The following is a 24298-nucleotide window of genomic DNA, read 5'->3' as shown; positions in this document are numbered from 1 at the left end:
GTATATATATATATATATACATACACACAACAAATAAATAAATAAAAGGTGAGATCATCATGACCAAAATGATCACGGTTATTAAAAGTACATTGAAATCTTTTTTGTCTATTTTTATTAGTTATTTAAAAAAATATTTCAATGTACTTTTAATAACCGTGATAATTTTGGTCATGATGATCACACCTTTATTTAATTCATATATATATATATATATATATATATATATATATATATATATATATATATATATATGTCTTAATAAGGTTATCCAAAAAATAGTGCTCGATACCGTAGTAGAGCACAATATCATACCTCAATCATCAGGAGATCTCCTGATGATTGAGGGAACCCCTCATGAAACAGGCCTGTAGAGATGAAATAGTCTTGTGATTTTGTTTCCCACACATACATATACCGTATTTTCCGCACTATAAGGCGCACCGGATTATTAGGCGCACCTTCAATGAATTGCATATTTCATAACTTTGTCCACCAATAAGCCGCCCCGGATTATAAGCCGCGCCTACTCTGCGCTAAAGGGAATGTCAAAATAACAGTCAGATAGTTCAGTCAAACTTTAATAATATATTGAAAACCAGCGTTCTAACAACTCTGTCCCAAAATGTACGCAAATGTGCAATCACAAACATAGTAAAATTCAAAATGGTGTAGAGCAATAGCAACATAATGTTGCTCGAACGTTAATGTCACAACACACAAAATAAACATAGCGCTCACCTTCTGAAGTTATTCTTCATTCGTAAATCCTTCGAAGTCTTCGGTGTCCGAATTGAAAAGTTGCGCAAGCGTGGTATCCAAAATGGCCGGTTCCGTCTCGTCGAAGTCATCGGAGTCAGTGTCGCTGTTGTTGTCCAGTAGTTCTGTGAATCCTGCCTTCCGGAAAGCTCGGACCACAGTTGTGACCGAAATATCTGCCCAGGCATTTACGATCCACTGGCAAATGTTGGCGTATGTCGTCCGGCGCTGTCTGCCTGTTTTAGTGAAGGTGTGTTCGCCTTCGGTCATCCATTGTTCCCACGCCGTTCGCAGTCGTGATTTGAATGCCCTGTTGACACCAATATCCAGCGGTTGGAGTTCTTTGGTTAATCCACCCGGAATGACGGCGAGTGTTGTATTTGTGTGCTTCACTTGTTTTTTGACACCATCTGTGATGTGGGCGCGCATAGAGTCGTATATCAACATGGACGGAGCTGTGTGAAAAAAGCCACCCGGCCTCTTCGCGTAAACTTCCCTTAACCACTCGCTCATCTTTTCTTCATCCATCCATCCCTTCGAGTTAGCTTTTATGATGACGCCGGCTGGAAAGGTCTCTTTTGGCAAGGTCTTCCTTTTGAATATCACCATGTGAGGAAGTTTCTGGCCATTAGCATGGCAAGCTAGAACCACAGTGAAGGACGACTTCTCATTCCCTGTGGTGCGAATATTCACCGTACGTGCATTTTGTAGTCTGGTCTTTACAGATGTAAACACACAAAGGAAATGAAACGAAATATCCGCGCGCTTCTTTTTTTTCCGGGGGCGGGTGGTAGTTTACAGTAGAAGAAGAAGCGCTTCCTGTTCTATGGGGGCGGGTGCTTACCTTGGTGGTTGCTTGCGTAGAAGAAGAAGCGCTTCCTGTTCTACCGGGAAAAAAGATGGCGGCTGTTTACCGAAGTTGCGAGATCGAAACTTTATGAAAATGAATCGTAATATTAATCCATATATAAAGCGCACCGGGTTATAAGGCGCACTGTCAGCTTTTGAGAAAATTTGTGGTTTTTAGGTGCGCCTTATAGTGCGGAAAATACGGTATATATATACATAAGGTGTGATCTTCATGACCAAAATTATCACGGTTATTAAAAGTACATTGAAATCTTTTTTTAAATAACTAATATAAATAGACAGCTAGAAAAGCCACTATTTTGCATGTTTTGTGTATTTTCAGTTGCCTTTTTACATCTTGACTTGTATTGATTTGGTTTTAGGTTGCCTTTTTACATCTTGACTTGTATTGATTTGGTTTTAGGTATGTTCATTAAATTTGCCTTCAGAACCATTAATTCTTCATGCAGGCCTTGTTGGAAAAGGTTTGGGTACTTGTGACCGACCTGAACCCCCTCCCACCCCTCGATCTCCCTCCTCAATGTGCACAGAGCGACGAGTAAGGAAGACGTTGTAAAAGTACATTTAAAGGGAGGAGGCCTATATACTCCAGTGCTATTTCCTGCCATTAATGGCGTTATAGTTACGCCATGAAATGCCAGGAATTTAACTCCTCCATGCTCCCTCCTTTTGTGTTTTTTTTTCTATTTTTGTGCTACTGCAAAAAGGTTTCCAATTCAAATTCGGAGCGCACCGTGAGGTCACATTCCTCACATTCGCTCTGTCTCTGGAAATCCCATCTCCTTTTGTCAATTCAAATAGCCAGGGTTTGTTTGTTTTTTCATACGAGGATTAGCAACTGTGGAGCATGGAGTTAAAGACGTTGCTGAGTCCAACACGGGCCGACTCTCTGGTTTCCTTCGAGACTGTGAAGGAACTGGTTTTAGCCTTCACTTTGGGGGCAAGGTGAGAAAGTACACCTGTTTGCTTTGCGTTCCCAGTTCAGGTAGTTTATACAACTCAAGCTGATGACGTATGGAGGAGTGTTTAGAGTTAGGGCTGGGCAATATATGGAATATACTCGATATATCGAAGTTTTGTCTCTGTGTGATATAGAAAATGACTATATCGTGATATTCGAGTAGACGTTCTCACACAGTTGCCTTTAGCTGCGGGCATTACACTACAGGCATTTCTCACTCTTATCTCTCCTTTTCACAGAGACATAAAACAAGCGCACCTTCGTACATACGTCATACGCCCTCACGGAGCAGATAGGTAGCGGCATGGGTAACGTTAGCTGCGGTGCAAGTGGTAATACGAGAGAAAGAAGCTGCGAATCTGGTAACAAATGAAGGAAGAGTAATTAATTCCCAAGAAAAACAGCAGGGGGTCCATCGTCTGGTGGTGGTTTGGCTTCAAGCGGGAAGATGTTGAACAGACAACCGTAACATGTCAAGTGTGCGGCAAAAGCAAAACCGCTGCTAATTTGTAGCATCATTTGAAAAGTCACCCGCTAGAGAATGAAGAGTGCTTGAAACTCCGCATGTCAACATCTCTTGGCCGGTGCAACACCCACAAAATGCCGAAGCAACCATTTCCAGATCAACCCCGTATGAAAAAAATAGTCAACAACAGAAGGAGATAACATCCGCAGGAACCTACCACATAGCGAAGGACATACACTATTTGATTTCCTATTATGCAGCTCTTTTTTTTTTGACACTTATTGAAATATCTTGTGTGACATCATGCACAAAAGTGCACTTTATTTGTTTTAAACTATTGTAGTGGCGTTCTGTACAAAAAGTGCACTTTTTAAGTGTTTTGATAAGTCATCTTGGTGACATCATGCACTAATAGCTTGTTTTAAAATGTCTGACAATCTTGCACTTTCTGTTTTGGAAATGACATGAATGTTTGTGCCACTGCTTAATAACTGTTTAATAAATACACTTTTGCTAAATTGACTTAGTTGGGATTTCCCTCTGCAGGAAAGTTTTTAAAAGTAGCATATATTAATGCAGTAAGAAGAAGAATGTTTTAATGTAGACACATAGAATCATCATACTGCTGTGATTATATGCATCAAGTGTTCATTCAAGGCTAAGGCAAAATATCGATATACAGGTAAAAGCCAGTAAATTAGAATATTTTGAAAAACTTGATTTATTTCAGTAATTGCATTCAAAAGGTGTAACTTGTACATTACATTTATTCATTGCACACAGACTGATGCATTCAAATGTTTATTTCATTTAATTTTGATGATTTGAAGTGGCAACAAATGAAAATCCAAAATTCCGTGTGTCACAAAATTAGAATATTACTTAAGGCTAATACAAAAAAGGGATTTTTAGAAATGTTGGCCAACTGAAAAGTATGAAAATGAAAAATATGAGCATGTACAATACTCAATACTTGGTTGGAGCTCCTTTTTCCTCAATTACTGCGTTAATGCGGCGTGGCATGGAGTCGATGAGTTTCTGGCACTGCTCAGGTGTTATGAGAGCCCAGGTTGCTCTGATAGTGGCCTTCAACTCTTCTGCGTTTTTGGGTCTGGCATTCTGCATCTTCCTTTTCACAATACCCCACAGATTTTCTATGGAGCTAAGGTCAGGGGAGTTGGCGGGCCAATTTAGAACAGAAATACCATGGTCCGTAAACCAGGCACGGGTAGATTTTGCGCTGTGTGCAGGCGCCAAGTCCTGTTGGAACTTGAAATCTCCATCTCCATAGAGCAGGTCAGCAGCAGGAAGCATGAAGTGCTCTAAAACTTGCTGGTAGACGGCTGCGTTGACCCTGGATCTCAGGAAACAGAGTGGACCGACACCAGCAGATGACATGGCACCCCAAACCATCACCCAACCATGCAAATTTTGCATTTCCTTTGGAAATCGAGGTCCCAGAGTCTGGAGGAAGACAGGAGAGGCACAGGATCCACGTTGCCTGAAGTCTAGTGTAAAGTTTCCACCATCAGTGATGGTGGAACATATATATATATGTATATACAATACAGTATATAAAGAATAAATGTCAGTGTTTATCGGTAAATAATATATAAAGAATAAATGTCAGTGTTTATCGGTAAATAATATATAAAGAATAAATGTCAGTGTTTATCTGTAAATAACAATAATAAATGTCAGTGTTTCTGTAAATAACAATACAGCATATAAAGAATAAATGCCAGTGTTTATCTGTAAATAATAAATGTCGGTGTTTATCTGTAAATAATAATACATGTCAGTGTTTATCTGTAAATAACAATAAATGTCAGTGTTTATCTTTAAATAACAATATATAAAGAATAAATGTCAGTGTTTATCTGTAAATAATAATACATGTCAATGTTTATCTGTAAATAACAATATATAAAGAATAAATGTCAGTGTTTATCTGTAAATAATAATAAATGTCGGTGTTTATCTGCAAATAACAATAATAAATGTCAGTGTTTCTGTAAATAACAATAATAAATGTCAGTGTTTCTGTAAATAACAATACAGTGTATAAAGAGTAAATGTCAGTGTTTATCGGTAAATAATATATAAAGAATAAATCTCAGTGTTTATCTGTAAATAACAATAATAAATGTCAGTGTTTATCTGTAAATAACAATACATTTCAGTGTTTCTGTAAATAAATATAAAGAATAAATGTCAGTGTTTATCGGTAAATAATATATAAAGAATAAATGTCAGTGTGTATCTGTAAATAATAATAAATGTTGGTGTTTATCTGTAAATAACAATAATAAATGTCAGTTTATCTGTAAATAACAATAAATGTCAGTGTTTATCTGTAAATAACAATAATAAATGTCAGTGTTTATCTGTAAATAACAATATTTAAAGAATAAATGTTGGTGTTTATCTGTACATAACAATAATACATTTTGGTGTTTATCTCTAAATAACAATAATAAATGTCAGTGTTTATCTGTAAATAACAATATTTAAAGAATAAATGTTGGTGTTTATCTGTAAATAACAATAATAAATGTCAGTGTTTATCTGTAAATAACAATATATAAATGATAAATGTCAGTGTTTATCGGTAAATAACTATATATCAAGAATAAATGTCAGCGTTTATCTGTAAGTAACTATATAAAGAATAAATGTGACATCAGAACCAGCTGTATTGGCCAGGCATGTTGAACACACAAGGAATATGATTTGGTTGACTGTGCTCTCTTGTTCAAAGTAAATAACTAAGGATTAACTCAATTATAAACAAGTACTTAACTGATATGTGCAAGGCTCATAAATAATAATGCAATGGTGACTAGGGCAAAGCAAAAATGATGACGTGATCATGACTCAGTACAGTCACAGTGACTGATTAGTTCCAGAGTTATCTCACAGCGTTCATCAGATGATAGCCTGAGGACAAAAACTGTTCTTATGACCGGTTGTTTTGTTGATTGTGATTTGTCGCGCCAGTCGTAGGGGAAGAGTTTGAACAGTTTTTGACCAGGGTGTGAGGGGTCTGCAATGAGCAGCTAGGGCAGAGACTGAGTGTTGGGGCGATGCTTGTGAAAACCTGCACGAGAAGCTGTTCAGGTCTTCAGCAAGTCTATTCTTACCTTCAGGGTAAACTGTGCGTTTCCTGTACTTGGTGACCTCTAGCAGGCTTTTCCACACTGCTGAGTGTTCGTTAGCTAAACAACTTTGTTTTAGCTTCTCAGTGTAGCTCCTTTTTAGCTACCTTGGTCTCCTTTTGTCAGTTTGTTCCCGGCCTGCTAGAACCGGACCCGGTCCCCCAATTGTGCGTTGTCTCACATATATGCTGTACGCTGATATCTACAGGCTGTGGATACTTGAGTGACACACACAGTTGATCCTGGGTAACAGTTCAGACTGATAAAACACTGACTGATCGATGGGCCCATCGGAGACATGAACAATTCAAAGCAGGCCTGTAACTGCTGCTTTAATTCCTTTGAATGCAAGTCTAGCCGTTTTTAACTGCTGTCTGTAGGTCGGATTGAGGTGAATCAGACATTGCTCAGAGAGGCCTAAAGCTGCCTGGGGAACAGAGCGATAGGAGTAAGAGATAAGAGTCCTTTATTGCTGTGTAGCAGTGGTCCATTGTGTTGGCTCCCCTCGTGGTGCACTTAATGAATTATGCTGGCTGTATTTTGGGAGTTCATGGGTTCAATTTGCCCTGTTAAAATTAAATATCCACCAATGTTTGGACACACCTTCTCATTCAATGCGTTTGCTTTATTTTCATGACTTATTTTCATCGTCACTGAAGGCATCAAAACTTAACAAAAAAAAGGAGAAATAACTGAAAACACGTTTTTATATTCTAGTTTCTTCATAATAGCCACCCCACTCTGATTACTGCTTTGCACACTCTTGGCATTCTCTCGATGAGGTTCAAGACTGTTGGAAAACCATTTCTACCTCTTGAAGCTCATCGAGAGAATGCCAAGAGTGTGCAAAGCAGTAATCAGTTAATAGTTAAAATCCCCCAGAATAATAAATAAAAACTATAACAAACTCATCTGATTTAGCGTTAGGAATAAGCGGTAGAAAATGGATGGATGGATGGATGGATTTGAGACGAATAACTACACAAATGTCGTGTGACTGATTACGTTTACAGCATCTAACAAAGTAAATGGTAAATATTTGATTTACCTTAGTTCCACTGGTCCTTTATTTCATATTTGTCTTCAAAATACAAGGTTGTCGAGTTGCAGTGAGCAGCTTGTCTCGTCGCTTCGAAGCCCGGCTGAATACTTTATTTTCCCGTCAATACGGTCGTCGTAGCTTGAGGTAGGGATGTCCCGATCCGATATTTGGATCGGATCGGCTGCCGATATTTCCCCAAAAATTGCGTATCGGCAAGGCATGGGAAAATGCCGATCCTGATCCAGTTTAAAAAAAACTTCGGTCCGTGTTTTCCAACGCACCGATTTTAAATAATACATTCCACTTTTCTGCTGCTCCCTAATTTCCGTTACGCATTTTCCAGCACACCTTCAACACATCTACAGGTCTGTGGATTCTCACGCAGTTGCTTTTAGTTGCTGGCATTACACGACAGGCTCTTCTCACTCTTTCCTGTGTCTCCCTCTCACAGACAGCAAGTGCACCTTCTTACACACGTCACATACTGTCACGTCATACGTCACATACGTATACGTCCTCCCCGAGCAGAGAGGTAGCAGCATGGCTAACGTTAGCTGTGATGCTAGCGCAGCCTTGCGAGCAACGCTCCCTCTAAGGTGCTCGCCTGTGCAATTGCGCACTGTTTAAGCGTCCTCTGCGCACAGCAAATCTATGCCACGCACAAAATCAAAAAAAAAAAAAAAAAAGCGCATAACAATTTTCGACACACGGACACGACAGAGAAAACAGTTTTCGTCATCATTGTTCAAATATTGTGACGTCTGTCGAGACGCTTATCTCCATTCGGTGCCACACGTCCACACCATCAAAATGCTGAGGCAAAGATTTCCACATCAACACCGTATGAAAAAATTAGTGATTTTTTTAGTTGTGATTTCCTTCTCTGCATGAAAGTTTAAAAGTAGCATATATTAATGCAGTATGAAGAACAATGTTTTAATGTAGACATGCAAGCCTTGAAAGAAAAATTTGAAAATCAAGACTACATTTCCTGCAAAAACACATAGAATCATCATACTGCTGTGATTATATGCATCAAGTGTTCATTCAAGGCTAAGGCAAAATATCGAGATATATATATATTGTGTATCGCAATATGGCCTTAAAATATCGCAATATTAAAAAAAGGCCATATCGCCCAGCCCTAGTTCAATGATGCCATTTCTGTTTGTCATGTATAATTTTGTCTACCGTATTTTCCGCACTATAAGGCGCACCGGATTATTAGCCGCACCTTCTATGAATTACATATTTCATAATTTTGTCCACCAATAAGCCGCCCCGGACTAAAAGCCGCGCCTACGCTGCGCTAAAGTGAATGTCAAAAAAACGCTGCGCTAAAGTGAATGTCAAAAAAACAGTCAGATAGTTCAGTCAAACTTTAATAATATATTGAAAACCAGCGTTCTAACAACTCTGTCCCAAAATGTACGCAAATGTGCAATCACAAACATAGTAAAATTCAAAATGGTGTAGAGCAATAGTAACATAATGTTGCTCGAACGTTAATGTCACAACACACAAAATAAACATAGCGCTCACCTTCTGAAGTTATTCTTCATTCGTAAATCCTTCGAATTCTTCGTCTTCGGTGTCCGAATTGAAAAGTTGCGCTAGCGTGGGATCCAAAATGGCCGGTTCCGTCTCGTAGAAGTCATCGGGAGTCAGTGTCGCTGTTGTTCTGTGAATCCTGCCTTCCGGAAAGCTCGGACCACAGTTGTGACCGAAATATCTGCCCAAGCATTTACGATCCACTGGCAGATGTTGGCGTATGTCGTCCGAGGCTGTCTGCCCGTCTTAGTGAAGGTGTGTTCGCCTTCGGAGCTGTGTGAAAAAAGCCACCCGGCCTCTTCGCGTAAACTTCCCTTAACCACTCGCTCATCTTTTCTTCATCCATCCATCCCTTCGAGTTAGCTTTTATGATGACGCCGGCTGGAAAGGTCTCTTTTGGCAAGGTCTTCCTTTTGAATATCACCATGAGTGGAAGTTAGCATGGCAAGCTAGAACCACAGTGAAGGATGACTTCTCATTCCCTGTGGAGCGAATATTCACCGTACGTGCTCCCGTTCCACAGTGCGGTTCAGTTGCTGTGAAATACGGTAGTAATCCGTGTGCGGATGGAGAGATTGCGTCTTTTTATGACCCGGATCGTTTAGTAGGAGCCATTTTGTGGTCTTTACAGATGTAAACAGGAAATGAAACGTACGGTGATATCCGCGCGTTTTTTCTTCTTCTTCCGGGGGCGGGTGAAGCGCTTCCTGTTCTATGGGGGCGGGTGAAGCGCTTCCTGTTCTATGGGGGCGGGTGCTTTCCTTGGCGGTTGCTTGCGTAGAAGAAGAAGCGCTTCCTGTTCTACCGGGAAAAAAGATGGCGGCTGTTTACCGAAGTTGCGAGACCGAAACTTTATGAAAATTAATCGTAATAAAGCGCACCGGGTTATTAGGCGCACTGTCAGCTTTTGAGAAAAATTGTGGTTTTTAGGTGCGCCTTATAGTGCGGAAAATACGGTATTTTGTGTTTATCCTTGAATAAACAGGTCAGTTTCTTGTTACCAACCATTGTGTATTATTCAAACTCCCCTAATTCAGCTGGCTAGTTGTTATCAAGATTACTAAAACCCTTTTCAACATGATTCTGACAACTAAGTAGGCTAAATAACTTTAAACTTTAATACATGCTCGGATAGGCCAGTATCGGTATCGGATCGGAAATGCAAAAACTATATCGGTATCTGATCGGAATTGCAAAAACCTGGATCGGGACATCCCTAGCTTGAGGTTTGATCAAACAAAACCGAAGTCATCGTCATGGACCCACAAGCTGCGCAAGCCAGCTCTCCAATCAGCTAAACAGACTCAATGACTCCACAGTGACGTTTTGGTGAATTTACTGAAACATTTGTGAATTTGAAATAATACAAAAATAATGCCATTCCAAGGTTAATAATACTAACAGACATTTGTAAACATGTTAGCATATTTGCGAATGCTAACAACGCTAGCTTCATTACATTACGATAGCACGTACAAATATGCATTAAAACACTCCTACAGACATCACACATGGGACGGTTAAGTACGTAAGAATTGATTTAGTTCTATTGTAAAACTTGCAAACGTTGCGTAGTGATGAATAAAGAATCCATACAAGTAGAAACGCTACGGATGGCTAGAAGACCGAACGGCCCTTCTATATCTGGTTGAAAGCACTAGTCTGAACAGAAGGGCAATGCAGTGAGCGAACTCGTCCAAAAGATGGCGCCATAGCACAAACAATAACGCACCTTTTTACTGTCAGCGAAAAAAAATCCATAACCGCAGGGTTCAAAGCGTAGGAAAAATTTAGTGGTTTATAGTCCGGAATTCACACTAGACATATTTTTCATATCACAAAGTAGCTTTTTGTTATTGTTTGCAAACTCAATAAATTTGTTCCTGTACTCTGAATGCAAAAACCAAAAGATTTATACCACAGCAAAAATTATTTAGTTAGTTATCCATCCATCCATTTTATACCGCTTGTCCCTTTCGGGGCGTTTACTTACTTTGCACTGAGTTACTGATTTTGTTACACAGCCATTTTGTATCAGTGTCAGAATTCTGTTGGAATCAAAAATGTAATCATTTACTGATCCTGAAAATTCTAAGTATGAACATCGATATGACAAATACTGCCCTTGTAACTGCCGTATTTTTCGGAGTATAAGTCGCACCTGCCGAAAATGCCATAATAAAGAAGGAAAAAAACCATATATAAATCGCGCTGGAGCTCGGCCAAACTATGAAAAAAAACCTGCGACTTATAGTCCGAAAAATACGTTACTTGGTATTGGATCGATACCCAAATTTGTGGTATCGCCCAAAATTACTGTAAATTCCAAACTATAAGCCGCTACTTTTTTCCTTTGCTTTGTACCCTCCGGCTTATAAAACGGTGTGATCAGATGACGGTCTACTTCCGGTTCAAAGCTTTAAACCGAGGGAATTCACATTCAGTGAGCCAACACGTTCAAAAGATGGCGCCATAGCACAAACAATACCGCACCTTTTTACTTTTTGAATTATGGCTGTCAGCGAAAAAAAATCCATAACCGCAGGATTCAAAGCGCAGGAAAAATTTAGTGGTTTATCGTCCGGAATTTACACTAGATATTTTTTTTGTTATTGTTTGCAAACTCAAGAAATTTGTTCCTTGACTCTGAATGCAAAAACGAAAAGATTTAAACCAGAGCAAATATTATTTTGTTGGTTATCCATCCATTTTATACCGCTTGTCCCTTTCGGGGCGTTTACTTACTTTGCACTATTGAGTTACTTCTATTGTTACACAGCCATTTCTGTTGGAATACTTTTTTTCCTAGGTTTTGGACCCTCCGGCTTATAAAACGGTGCGATTAGATGGCTGTCTACTTCCGGTTCAAAGCTTTAAACCGAGGGAATTCACATTCAGTGAGCCAACATGTTCAAAAGATGGCGCCATAGCACAAACAATAACGCACCTTTTCACTTTTTGAATTATGGCCGTCAGTGAAAAAAAAATCCATAACCGCAGGGTTCAAAGCGCAGGGAAAATTTAGTGGTTTATCGTCCGGAATTTACACTAGATATTTTTTTTGTTATTGTTTGCAAACTCAAAAAAATTGTTCCTTGACTCTGAATGCAAAAACGAAAAGATTTAAACCAGAGCAAATATTATTTTGTTGGTTATCCATCCATTTTATACCGCTTGTCCCTTTCGGGGCGTTTACTTACTTTGCACTATTGAGTTACTGCTATTGTTACACAGCCATTTCTGTTGGAATACTTTTTTTCCCCTAGGTTTTGGACCCTCCGGCTTATAAAACGGTGCGATTAAATGACGGTCTACTTCCGGTTCAAAGCTTTAAAGCGAGGGACTTCACATTCAGTGAGCGGACTCGTTCAAAAGATGGCGCCATAGCACAAACAATAACGCACCTTTTCACTTTTTGAATTATGGTTGTCAGCGAAAAAAAATCCATAGCCGCAGGGTTCAAAGCGCAGGAAAAATTTAGTGGTTTATCGTCCGGAATTTACACTAGATATTTTTTTTGTTATTGTTTGCAAACTCAAAAAAATTGTTCCTGGACTCTGAATGCAAAAAGGAAAAGATTTAAACCAGAGCAAATATTATGTTGTTGGTTATCCATCCATCCATTTTATATCGCGTGTCCCTTTCGGGGTGTTTACTTATTTTGTACTAGTTACTGATATTGTTACACAGCCATTTTGTATTTGTGTCAGAATTCTGTTGGAATCAAAAGATGTCGCCATAGCACAAACAATAACGCACCTTTTTTTACTTTTTGGATTACGGCTGTCAGGGAAAGAAAATCCATAACCGCAGGGTTCAAAGCGTAGGAAAAATGTAGTGGTTTATAGTCCGGAATTTACACTAGATATGTTTTGATATCACAAAATAGCTTTTTGTTATTGTTTGCAAACTTTAAGAAATTAGTTCCTGGACTCTGAATGCAAAAACGAAAAGATTTAAACCAGAGCAAATATTATTTTGTTGGTTATCCATCCATTTTATACCGCTTGTCCCTTTCGGAGCGTTTACTTACTTTGCACTATTAAGTTACTTCTATTGTTACACAGCCATTTCTGTTGGAATACTTTTTTTCCTAGGTTTTGGACCCTCCGGCTTATAAAACGGTGCGATTAGATGACGGTCTACTTCCGGTTCAAAGCTTTAAACCGAGGGAATTCACATTGAGTGAGCGAACTCGTTCAAAAGATGGCGACATAGCACAAACAATAACGCACCTTTTCACTTTTTGAATTATGGCCGTCAGTGGGGAAAAAAATCCATAACCACAGGGTTCAAAGCGCAGGAAAAATTTAGTGGTGTATTGTCCGGAATTTACACTAGATTTTTTTTTGTTATTGTTTGCAAACTCAAAAAAATTGTTCCTGGACTCTGAATGCAAAAACGAAAAGATTTAAACCAGAGCAAATATTATTTTGTTGGTTATCCATCCATTTTATACCGCTTGTCCCTTTCGGGGCGTTTACTTACTTTGCACTATTGAGTTACTTATATTGTTACACAGCCATTTTGTATTAGTGTCAGAATTCTGTTGGAATCAAAAATGTAATCATGAAGTGATCCTGAAAATTCAAAGTATGAACATTGATATGACAAATACTGCCCTTGTAACTACTTGGTATTGAATCGATACCCAAATTTGTGGTATCGCCCAAAATTACTGTAAATTCCAAACTATAAGCTGCTACTTTTTTCCCCTAGGCTTTGTACCCTCCGGCTTATAAAACGGTGCGATTAGATGACTGTCTACTTCCGGTTCAAAGCTTTAAAGCGATGGAATTCACATTGAGTGAGCAAACTCGTTCAAAAGATGGCGCCATAGCACAAACAATAACGCACCTTTTTACTTTTTGAATTATGGCTGTCAGCGAAAAAAAATCCATAACCGCAGTGTTCAAAGCGTAGGAAAAATTTAGTGGTTTATCGTCCGGAATTTACACTAGATATTTTTTTTGTTATTGTTTGCAAACTCAAGAAATTTGTTCCTTGACTCTGAATGCAAAAACGAAAAGATTTAAACCAGAGCAAAATTATTTTGTTGGTTATCCATCCATTTTATACCGCTTGTCCCTTTCGGGGCGTTTACTTACTTTGCACTATTGAGTTACTGCTATTGTTACACAGCCATTTCTGTTGGAATACTTTTTTTCCTAGGCTTTGAACCCTCCGGCTTATAAAACTGTGCGATTAAATGACGGTCTACTTCCGGTTCAAAGCTTTAAACCGAGGGAATTCACATTCAGTGAGCCAACACGTTCAAAAGATGGCGCCATAGCACAAACAATAACGCACCTTTTCATTTTTTGAATTATGGCTGTCAGTGGAAAAAAAAATCCATAACCGCAGGGTTCAAAGCGCAGGAAAAATTTAGTGGTGTATCGTCCGGAATTTACACTAGATATTTTTTTTGTTATTGTTTGCAAACTCAAAAAAATTGTTCCTGGACTCTGAATGCAAAAACGAAAAGATTTAAACCAGAGCAAATATTATTTTGTTGGTTATCCATCCATTTTATACCGCTTGTCCCTTTCGGGGCGTTTACTTACTTTGCACTATTGAGTTACTTATATTGTTACACAGCCATTTTGTATTAGTGTCAGAATTCTGTTGGAATCAAAAATGTAATCATGAAGTGATCCTGAAAATTCAAAGTATGAACATTGATATGACAAATACTGCCCTTGTAACTACTTGGTATTGAATCGATACCCAAATTTGTGGTATCGCCCAAAATTACTGTAAATTCCAAACTATAAGCCGCTACTTTTTTTCCCTAGGCTTTGTACCCTCCGGCTTATAAAACGGTGCGATTAGATGACTGTCTACTTCCGGTTCAAAGCTTTAAACCGAGGGAATTCACATTAAGTGAGCGAACTGGTCCAAAAGATGGCGCCATAGCACAAACAATAACGCACCTTTTTACTTTTTGAATTATGGCTGTCAGCGGGAAAAAAATCCATAACCGCAGGGTTCAAAGCGCAGGAAACATTTAGTGGTTTATCGTCCGGAATATACACTAGATATTTTTTTTGTTATTGTTTGCAAACTCAAGAAATTTGTTCCTTGACTCTGAATGCAAAAACGAAAAGATTTAAACCAGAGCAAATATTATTTTGTTGGTTATCCATCCATTTTATACCGCTTGTCCCTTTTGGGGCGTTTACTTACTTTGCACTATTGAGTTACTGATATTGTTACACAGCCATTTTGTATTAGTGTTAGAATTCTGTTGGAATCAAAAGATGGCGCCATAGCACAAACAATAACGCACCTTTTTACTTTTTGGCTGTCGGCGAAAAATAAATCCATAACCGCAGGGTTCAAAGCGTAGGAAAAATGTAGTGGTTTATAGTCCGGAATTTACACTAGATATGTTTTGATATCACAAAATAGCTTTTTGTTATTGTTTGCAAACTTTAAGAAATTAGTTCCTGGACTCTGAATGCAAAAACGAAAAGATTGAAACCAGAGCAAATATTATTTTGTTGGTTATCCATCCATCCATTTTATACCGCTTGTCCCTTTCGGGGCGTTTACTTACTTTGCACTATTGAGTTACTTATATTGTTACACAGCCATTTTGTATCTGTCAGAATTCTGTTGGAATACTTTTTTTCCTGGGCTTTTAACCCTCCAGCTTATAAAACGGTGTGATTAGATGACAGTCTACTTCCGGTTCAAAGCTTTAAACCGAGGGAATTCACATTCATTGAGCGAACTCGTTCAAAAGATGGCGCTATCACACAAACAATAACGCACCTTTTTCAGTGTCTTTGCTTTGTGGCCGTCTGCAAATAAAAATCCATAAATTAGGCACACCGTTTTATGAGCCACAGGGTTCAAAGCGTAGTTTAAAAAAATTTTTAAAAAATTAATAAATAAAAAAGTAGTTTATTTTCCGGAATTTACCTTTAAATATAGTTACTGAAGAACTAAATCTAGTTTTTAGTGGAAACGTGTGGAACTTTATTTAGTTCCTGCGGTGGAAAAGACCCTGTTGAAGAAATGGAAAAAGAAACGCTTGTGCTCCTTGAAGCTATTAGCTCACACCCTCCCCTTCCCTGCTCCGCTGGGGGAGAGTGGAACTCTTCACTAAACAGGATATCCGTGTGTGTGCGTTACGTCAGTGTCACCTTTAACTCACGGGGGCTAAAAAACAAAACACACTCTGTAGATCAGGGGCAGAGGCGTTGACCATGAAGTGGAACGCCATCTGCAGTCACAGCAAACGTTACAAATGATGTAATTATCTCCATTTAGCTCCTTTAAGGTCACTATCACTTGCATTGTGAGTTGTTGTTGGTTTTTTCCTACTCTGTACTATTTCAACGGGGCGGGGGGGGGGGGGGAGAGAGTCATTTCCCAAGGAATGCGCATGACCTCCTGACCTGTTCCCCGGACAGATTGCACAGAAATACGACCTCCAGAAGGAGGAGGAGCTGAAGATCTGGATCGAGGACATCACCGGCGCCTCCATCGGCCCCGACTTCCAGAAAGGCCTCAAAAATGGAGTCATCCTGTGCCAGTAAGCGGAGACGGCGCGACGCCATCGTTGTTTTTGAGATGATTTCAAGTGTCCTTTTTTTCCCTCCCTCAATAGGCTAATGAACACACTCCAGCCAGGCTCTGTGAAAAATGTCAACCGTTCGTCCACAAACTGGCACCAGGTGAGTGGGTGGATGCATACCTGCCAACTACTCCGGTTTTCCCGTAATTAGTACGGTTTTCATCAACCTATTCCGGGTTACGGTTGCAGTGATAAAAAATACGGTTTTTCATTAATTAAAAAAAATAAAAAATTTTAAGTTTTATTCACGAAATCGCGTAACAACAATGACAATCGACACTGCTTCCCGTAACTTCCTATCGAGCCATTCCGAATGCCATGCGCGAGGCTATTTATAGCACCGCTGCCAAGCACGAGGCACCTGTTGCCATTGTTTTCCAAACGAGCGAACGATCATGGAATCAGCCGGAGAAAAATCGCAAACGAGTCTTAAACCGAAAAGAAAACTGCAGTCATTCCGTGAAGAATATTCAAAAGCCTATCCGGGAATAATTATCCGTTCCAAAAAGGGTGAAAACTACGCGAATTGCACCTTGTGCAGACAAGATTTTTCGATCGGACACGGAGGAATTAGCGATGTAAAAGACCACGTTGGGACAAAAAAACACAAGTCTAGTGCCGTTGCTAGCGATACAAGTGGAAAACTTTCAACGTTTTTCGGATTTTAGCCACAAAAAGGTAATGACACCAATGTTATCTATTGGAATTGTTTAGTACTGTTATACTGTTAAAAGTGTTTATACTATTTATGCTTTCAAGTCCAAGTTGAAGAAATCTTGTTAAATGTTGACAGCATAACTACCAAAATACAGAAGTATGTCCTTAATATTTTTGCAGTGCTATTTCTGTTGAAAAGTTCAAATGATTACATTAGAGATATGATGTGCCACTTTTCAAGTGTCTGATGGCTTAAATTCATTTTCATTAATTTTTCATATTTTGAATTCTTTTGAAAGGCTTACAAAAAAACTACATTTGAATTGTAATTCCATGCTATTGACAGGACTATTAATTTTAATGAAGTTAGCTTACCATGTTTACAGTATGATCATTGTGATAGAAATGTGAATTTTAGGCACAGAATATTTTTTACAATTGAACAAGGCAGTAGATTATACAAGCTTGGACAGAAAGTTAATAATGACACCAATTTTTTTTTTAATGGAATTGTTTAGTACTGTTTTACCATTTGTTTACTGTAAAAAGTGTTTATACTGTTTATACTTTCAATTACCGGTAACAAATTGAAGTCTTGTGAAAGGTTGACAGGATAACTGGCATTAACTGTCAAAATAATTTCAAACTATTGAAGTTAGTTTACAGAATAAACATGTCAATCAACCCATATGATTTTTGCTGTAACATTTTTGTTTTGAAAAGTCACTGTGACTGATAGAAAAGTGATGGTTTTAGCAACATTTTAACCTGTCTGAATGCTAATAATCATTTTGCGTCGGGGGGCGAACCTGAACCCCCCACCAGGACTTTGTCCTGGACCTACCGGGGCCTGCGGCCCCTGGACCCTGGCTACTAGGTTTTTCTGATTTCAAAAGTTGGCAGGTATGGTGTGGCCATGTTAATGGTGTTAATTGCTCTATAATGATGTTGCAAATATATTTGCTCAGGCAAATGTTATTTGAAAAAGATCTGACTGTGATTGTCGTTTATGCTGCTTTTAGCTTCTTAAGTACTTCAAAGTTTTGGAGAAAAAAAACGAAAGGTACATATTAGGGTTGTACAATATACCGGTTGCAGTATAGTATAGCGGTACTAATGAATCCAAAACGGTACTATACTCTGTTTCTTTTCTCTTTTTTTTTTTTTTAACGGGCATGACGGCACGTCGTGACATTGCTGGTTTTACGAGCAGAGGAGCATGTTTGGCAGCGCACACACACTGAGTACCATACTTGCCAACCCTCCCGGATTTTCCGGGAGACTCCCGAAATTCAGCGCCTCGCCCGAAAACCTCCCCGGGACAAATTTTCTCCCGAAATTCAGGCGGACTCAGGTCCTCCACAATATAAAAAAGCGTACCTGCCCAATCACGTTATAACTATAGAATGATGGAGGGCGAGTTCTTGGTTTCTTATGTGGGTTTATTGTTAGGCAGTTTCATTAACGTCCTCCCAGCGTGGCAACAACACACAACAGCAGCAGTCACTTTTTTGTATACCGTAAAGCAGTTAGTCTGCCGTAAACAGCAATGTTGTGACACTCTTAAACAGGACAATACTGCCATCTAGTGCATTTGATGAAAGCACTTTTGTGCGTGCCACACAGCAATGCATCATCAGAGAGGGTGTTCAGCATGGTTCGAAAAATAGTGACAGAGAATAGAACAAGAATGGACAATTCAACCCTTAACTCAACAATGAGTAGATGAGTGTTATGTGTGTGTGTATATGTGTAAATAAATGAACACTGAAATTCAAGTATTTTTTTTTATATATATATATATATATATATGTATATATATATATATATATATATATATATATGTGAAATACTTGACTTGGTGAATTCTAGCTGTAAATATACTCCTCTTAGCCACGCCCCCGACCACGCCCCCCACCTCCCGAAATCGGAGGTCTCAAGGTTGGCAAGTATGCTGAGTACTTACAAGCAGACGTAGCGTGTGGACAGAAAAGGGAGAACGGATGCATTTTGGCCTAAAAACTAAAGATAAAGGTGAAGTTATAACACCGAAACGCCCTCAGGAAGAGGTGCTTTAAGACATGGCTAGCTAGCTAGCTAGCGGCTAATGTCCGTCCAAAGTCGGCAGTGTTTTAGCTATTTCTAAATCACTAATCCTCTCCTCCATGGCGACAAAGTAAGTTTCTTACAAGTATCATCCCTGCAGGACGAGGAATAGCTGAACATGCTTCACTATACACCACTAACCGCAAGCTAGCACCCCTGAATGTAAACAAATGCCATGGGTGAATCTACACCTAAAATCCACTGTAATGATACCAAGTACAATAGTGTATCTAGTCAATACTACTATGATTACATCGATATTTTTTGTCTTTTTTTCCTTTTTAAAAAAAATTAATGTTACCTTTTATAAACTCAGGAAATATGTCCGTAGACACATAAGGACTTTGAATATGACCAATGTATGATCCCGTAACTATCGGATCGATACTTAAATTTGTGGTATCATCCAAAACTAATGTAAAGTATCAAACAACAGAAGAATAAGTGATTATTACATTTTAACAGAAGTGTAGATTGAACATGTTGAAACGGAAAATAACCACATATTAACAGTAAATGAACTAGTGTATTTTTACAGCTTGTCCTTTATAATTCTGAATGAGAAACGACACAATATGTTACTGCATACGTCAGCAGACTAATTAGCAGCCTTTGTTTACTTATTGTACTACTAAAAGACAAGTTGTCTAGTATGTTCACTATTTTATTTAAGGACAAAATTGTTCTTCGATTGCAATAAAAAACATGTTTAATGTATTAGCCGCAGATATATACGGTTACGAAATATTTTGTAAATGTTTACTTACATAGCCTAATTGTCACACGGCAGTAAAACGGCTGATCAAACAAAACAGAAGTCATCATCACGGACCCACTCGCTGCGCAAATTAGCTCTCCAATCAGCTAAACAGACTCAACTACACAATGACGTTTTGGTGAATTTACGAAACTCAAACAATACAAAAAATTACCATTGTAAAGTTAATAATGCTAACACAAGACACTCGTAAATCTGTTGGCATGTTCGCTAATGCTAGCTTGATAACATTTTGATAGCACGTACAAAGATGCATGAAAACACTCCTATAGACATCACACATGAGACGGTTTAGTAAGTAAGAATTGTTTTAGTTATATTGTAAAACTTACAAACATTGCTAGGAGTGACGAATGACAACTCCTTTTTGAGCAGAAACGCTGTAGACGAATAGTAGACAAAACCGGATATACTTCTGGTCCAGGGCACGAAACAGGAAGTGCATTTTCGACCAATTTTCAACACAAACAATAACACACCTTTTTAGTGTCTCTGTGGGCATTTCAAACTATTAGTTGAATATAAAACATTACGGCCGTTTGCGAAGAAGAATCCACGAATTAGCCCCACCGTTACATAAACCGCATGGTTCGATGCGTAGGGGAAAAGTAGTGACTTATAGTCTGAAAAAAGAAAAAAAAAGTTGGTTAAATGTAGGCATGTAAATAGTTACTTATTGATACAGGTATTTATCGGTACACTAGTTTGTCTGCGTTAGCACTTATAATAACAATATCACTAATACTTGTTGATATTCAAGTCACCAAATGTAAATGGAGTATTGTTGGCACTTTTTGAATGGTTATTTATCGGATTTTATAGGCGGAATAGAGGACCTCCCGTTGGTTCCGCTGTAAGCGTACTTTTATTTAAGAGTTAGATAGATAGATAGTACTTTATTGATTCCTTCAGGAGAGTTCCCTCAGGAAAATTGAAATGTAGATAAAAGATAGTCATGTCTCTCAAAATGATTGTGAACGGTAGGCAAAATTCGCCCCAAAAAGTGCAGGTTACAGAATATTCCTGTGTAAATAACTAATTTTGCAATGTCAGTATGTGCGCCTTATAGTTTCGGTGTGGCAAATGTATGGGAACATTTTTTTTATTTTTTTTTTGCCCCCTAAAATTTACTGGGTGCGGCCTATATACCCATAGACATCTTATAAGTAGACGCAGCATCGAGCGCTACTGCCTACTGGCGCTGACGAGACACGGGGCCGCCATCTTGGAGTGGTGATCCGCTCCACTCAGTGCAATTCATTTGGCAGGAGCAATGAACTGTCAATCATTTTACCTCACTGAATACCATTGATTTTCACACGTTTTTTTGTCATACGTGTAGCTATGATAAAGGACACATGTTTTATTATTCATAGTTTGCTTAACAGGGGGGCGTTGTTAAGAGGGGAGGAGTATATTGACAGCTACAATTCACCAAGTCAAGCATTCCATACACACACACACACACATATATATATATATATATATATATATATATATATATATATATACATATATATATATATATATATATATATCCTGAAAATATGCAAACAAAACTGTTTAGATAATTGATACTTCAAACTTGCATAAATAAATCTTAAGGAATATAACATAACTTGGCTTCTGAGAGCTTCAAAATGTAATGAGTAAAATGCTAAAGTTGTTGATAAACAAGCAATTATTTTAATAATTAGATATGGTCATTTTAAATGAATTACTATGATCATTTAAAATTAATTATTTCAAACATTTTTATTTTAATGTATAATTCTATGGCTGGACGTAATAAGGAGTCAGAAAAAATAAAAATAAAAATACAATTAATTTGGATGTTTTTAGCAAAATATAGTAAAAATGTATTTAGTTTTTTGTTTTTTTTAATTAACAAATATATTTATTTGTAGGTAAGATAAACATATAATACAATTTATCTCTAGTCTGGATGATTTAGTTCTTGTCAACTTGTTGTCCTCCCGTCATGAAAAAAGGCTGTCCTCACTCAGGTCTGCATGGAGCTGGAGGGGGCGTGGCCTCCAGCTCCGGCTGAAAACCGGGAGATTTTCGGAAAATATTTGTCCCGGGAGGTTTTCGGGAGAGGCGCTGAATTTCGGGAGTCTCCCGGAAAATTCGGGAGGGTTGGCAAGTATGGTTTAGGCTGCTCGCCGGCTCCTCATCACCACTTCAAGATGGCGGCCCAATTTCTCGCGTCACAGCAGCCAATGCTGCGTCTACTTATAAGATGTCTATGTATATACCGGTCCGGTGAGTGCTATAGTTTTGAAAACATGCTGAGTGTGTTCCAAAATGTCTGTCCGTTACTGCACAAAAACATACACTAGTTACAGATAACGTTTAAAAAAAAAAACCAAAAAAAAGTTTGTTTATATGCAAAAAAAAAAATACAAATATTGTAGTTTTCTAATCAGCTGGTGTTCAAAGGCCACAGCGAGTGACCCCTAACTTATTATTACATCTTGCTCATAAGCCTCCTTTTTTGTGCTAAAGGTACTATTGTTGCACCTTCCGATTTTAGTTGGAGAACCTGACCAACTTCAACAAAGCGCTCATCGCTTACGGCCTGAAGCCACACGACATCTTCGAGGCCAACGACCTGTTTGAGAACGGCAACATGACTCAGTTCCAGACAACAATGTTGGCTTTGGCCAGCATGGTAAGCGTCTGATACTCGCACACACACACACTTTGTACATTTGTATTTATTTGTCCAAGGAGGGGAGGAGTCTTCTCTCAGGGAGCGTTATTCGATAATTTACGGTACTGTGTGTGTGTGTGTTGTTCTGCAGGCTAAGACCAAGGGGTCGCACTCACGGGTGGACATTGGCGTGAAATATGCAGATAAACAGAAGAGGACGTTTGATGAGGAGAAGATGAAGGCTGGGCAGTGTGTTATTGGCCTGCAGGTAACAATCACTAATAGACACAGATACGTGAATTACCTAAATCCAATATTAATACTGTTCTAGTCACTGAGACATACCTACCATACCCACTTACCTACCTGTAGTCTAGCTACATTTCCCAGTAGTGTGGCATTAGCGTCGCTACTTTTTGAACCAATAGCTGTTTCTGTAGCTTACGTCAAAGCTACAAATAAGGAAAATGGACTGAAAATCCAGGGATAATATGGAGAACATCCATGATGATTAGTTGGTTTACTAATGATGAGTCACAATTGGCTAAGGTTAGGGCAAAACATTATCGACTGGCGAATTAGAAGCAAGATAAGGCGGAACATCGAAACCAGGAAGCAGAATCATAACACACACTCATGTCACATGACGACAAGGGAGTCAGAGACAGAGGGACGCTTCAAGCTGACTATGACGACAAGGGAGTCAGCGACAGAGGGACGCTTCAAGCTGACTTGTAGATTTTTCCTTTAGTGATGATGATGACTTGCATGAACCCACAATAATGCGTGTCCTTGGCCATATTTAGACAAATGTATGCCTTTAGAGAAAACAATGGCCAAAACCTTAGTTTTTAGTTGTTGACTCTGTAAACCAAAATTATAACTGCTCTCTTCATCTAAGATGTAGAACACACATTAAGGTGACTTCATGAAAAGTTTTACTGCACATAACCATTACCAACTGTTCCCAAACTACACACAAGTCTTAGTTTTTTTTGTCAACATATAGATAGATGCTGTTTTTTTTACTGTAGGTAGAGAACATGAATAACATTATATGGGGGAGTCCGAGACAGAGGGACGCTTCAAGCTGACTAAAAATGTCAGAGGGATTCTCTTCTTGTACAAACCCTGTTTCCATATGAGTTGGGAAATTGTGTTAGATGTAAATATAAACGGAATACAATGATTTGCAAATCATTTTCAACCCATATTCAATTGAATTTGCTACAAAGACAACATATCTGATGTTCAAACTGATCAACGTTTTTTTTTAGAATTTATGCCAGCAACACGTGACAAAGAAGTTGGGAAAGGTAATAATAAATACTGATAAAGTTGAGGAATGCTCATCAAACACTTATTTGGAACATCCCACACGTGTGCAGGCTAATTGGGAACAGGTGGGTGCCATGATTGGGTATAAAAACAGCTTCCCAAAAAATGCTCAGTCTTTCACAAGAAAGGATGGGGCGAGGTACACCCCTTTGTCCACAACTGTGTGAGCAAATAGTCAAACAGTTTAAGAACAACGTTTCTCAAAGTGCAATTGCAAGAAATTTAGGGATTTCAACATCTACGGTCTATAATATCATCAAAAGGTTCAGAGAATCTGGAGAAATCACTCCACGTAAGCGGCATGGCCGGAAACCAACATTGAATGACCGTGACCTTGGATCCCTCAGACGGCATTGTATCAAAAACCGACA

The 24298-nt window shown here is 38.6% G+C and overlaps 1 protein-coding gene across 1 annotated transcript in view; it reads left to right on the top strand.

Annotated features, from left to right (window-relative positions):
• Positions 1 to 24298, top strand: part of cnn2 (calponin 2) — a 56106-nt gene that overhangs the window by 18467 nt on the left and 13341 nt on the right. The window contains exons 2-5 of the mRNA XM_061941629.1: positions 16229 to 16350; positions 16426 to 16492; positions 22470 to 22607; positions 22741 to 22857. Of these exons, the coding sequence (XP_061797613.1) occupies positions 16229 to 16350; positions 16426 to 16492; positions 22470 to 22607; positions 22741 to 22857 (444 nt within the window). The remainder of the gene's footprint in view (positions 1 to 16228; positions 16351 to 16425; positions 16493 to 22469; positions 22608 to 22740; positions 22858 to 24298) is intronic.

This window comes from Nerophis lumbriciformis, linkage group LG03, assembly GCF_033978685.3.
Source record: "Nerophis lumbriciformis linkage group LG03, RoL_Nlum_v2.1, whole genome shotgun sequence".
Taxonomy (NCBI): Eukaryota; Metazoa; Chordata; class Actinopteri; order Syngnathiformes; family Syngnathidae; genus Nerophis; species Nerophis lumbriciformis.
The sequence above is the reverse complement of the archived record's forward strand: the minus strand, read 5'-3'. Positions and strand labels throughout refer to the sequence as shown.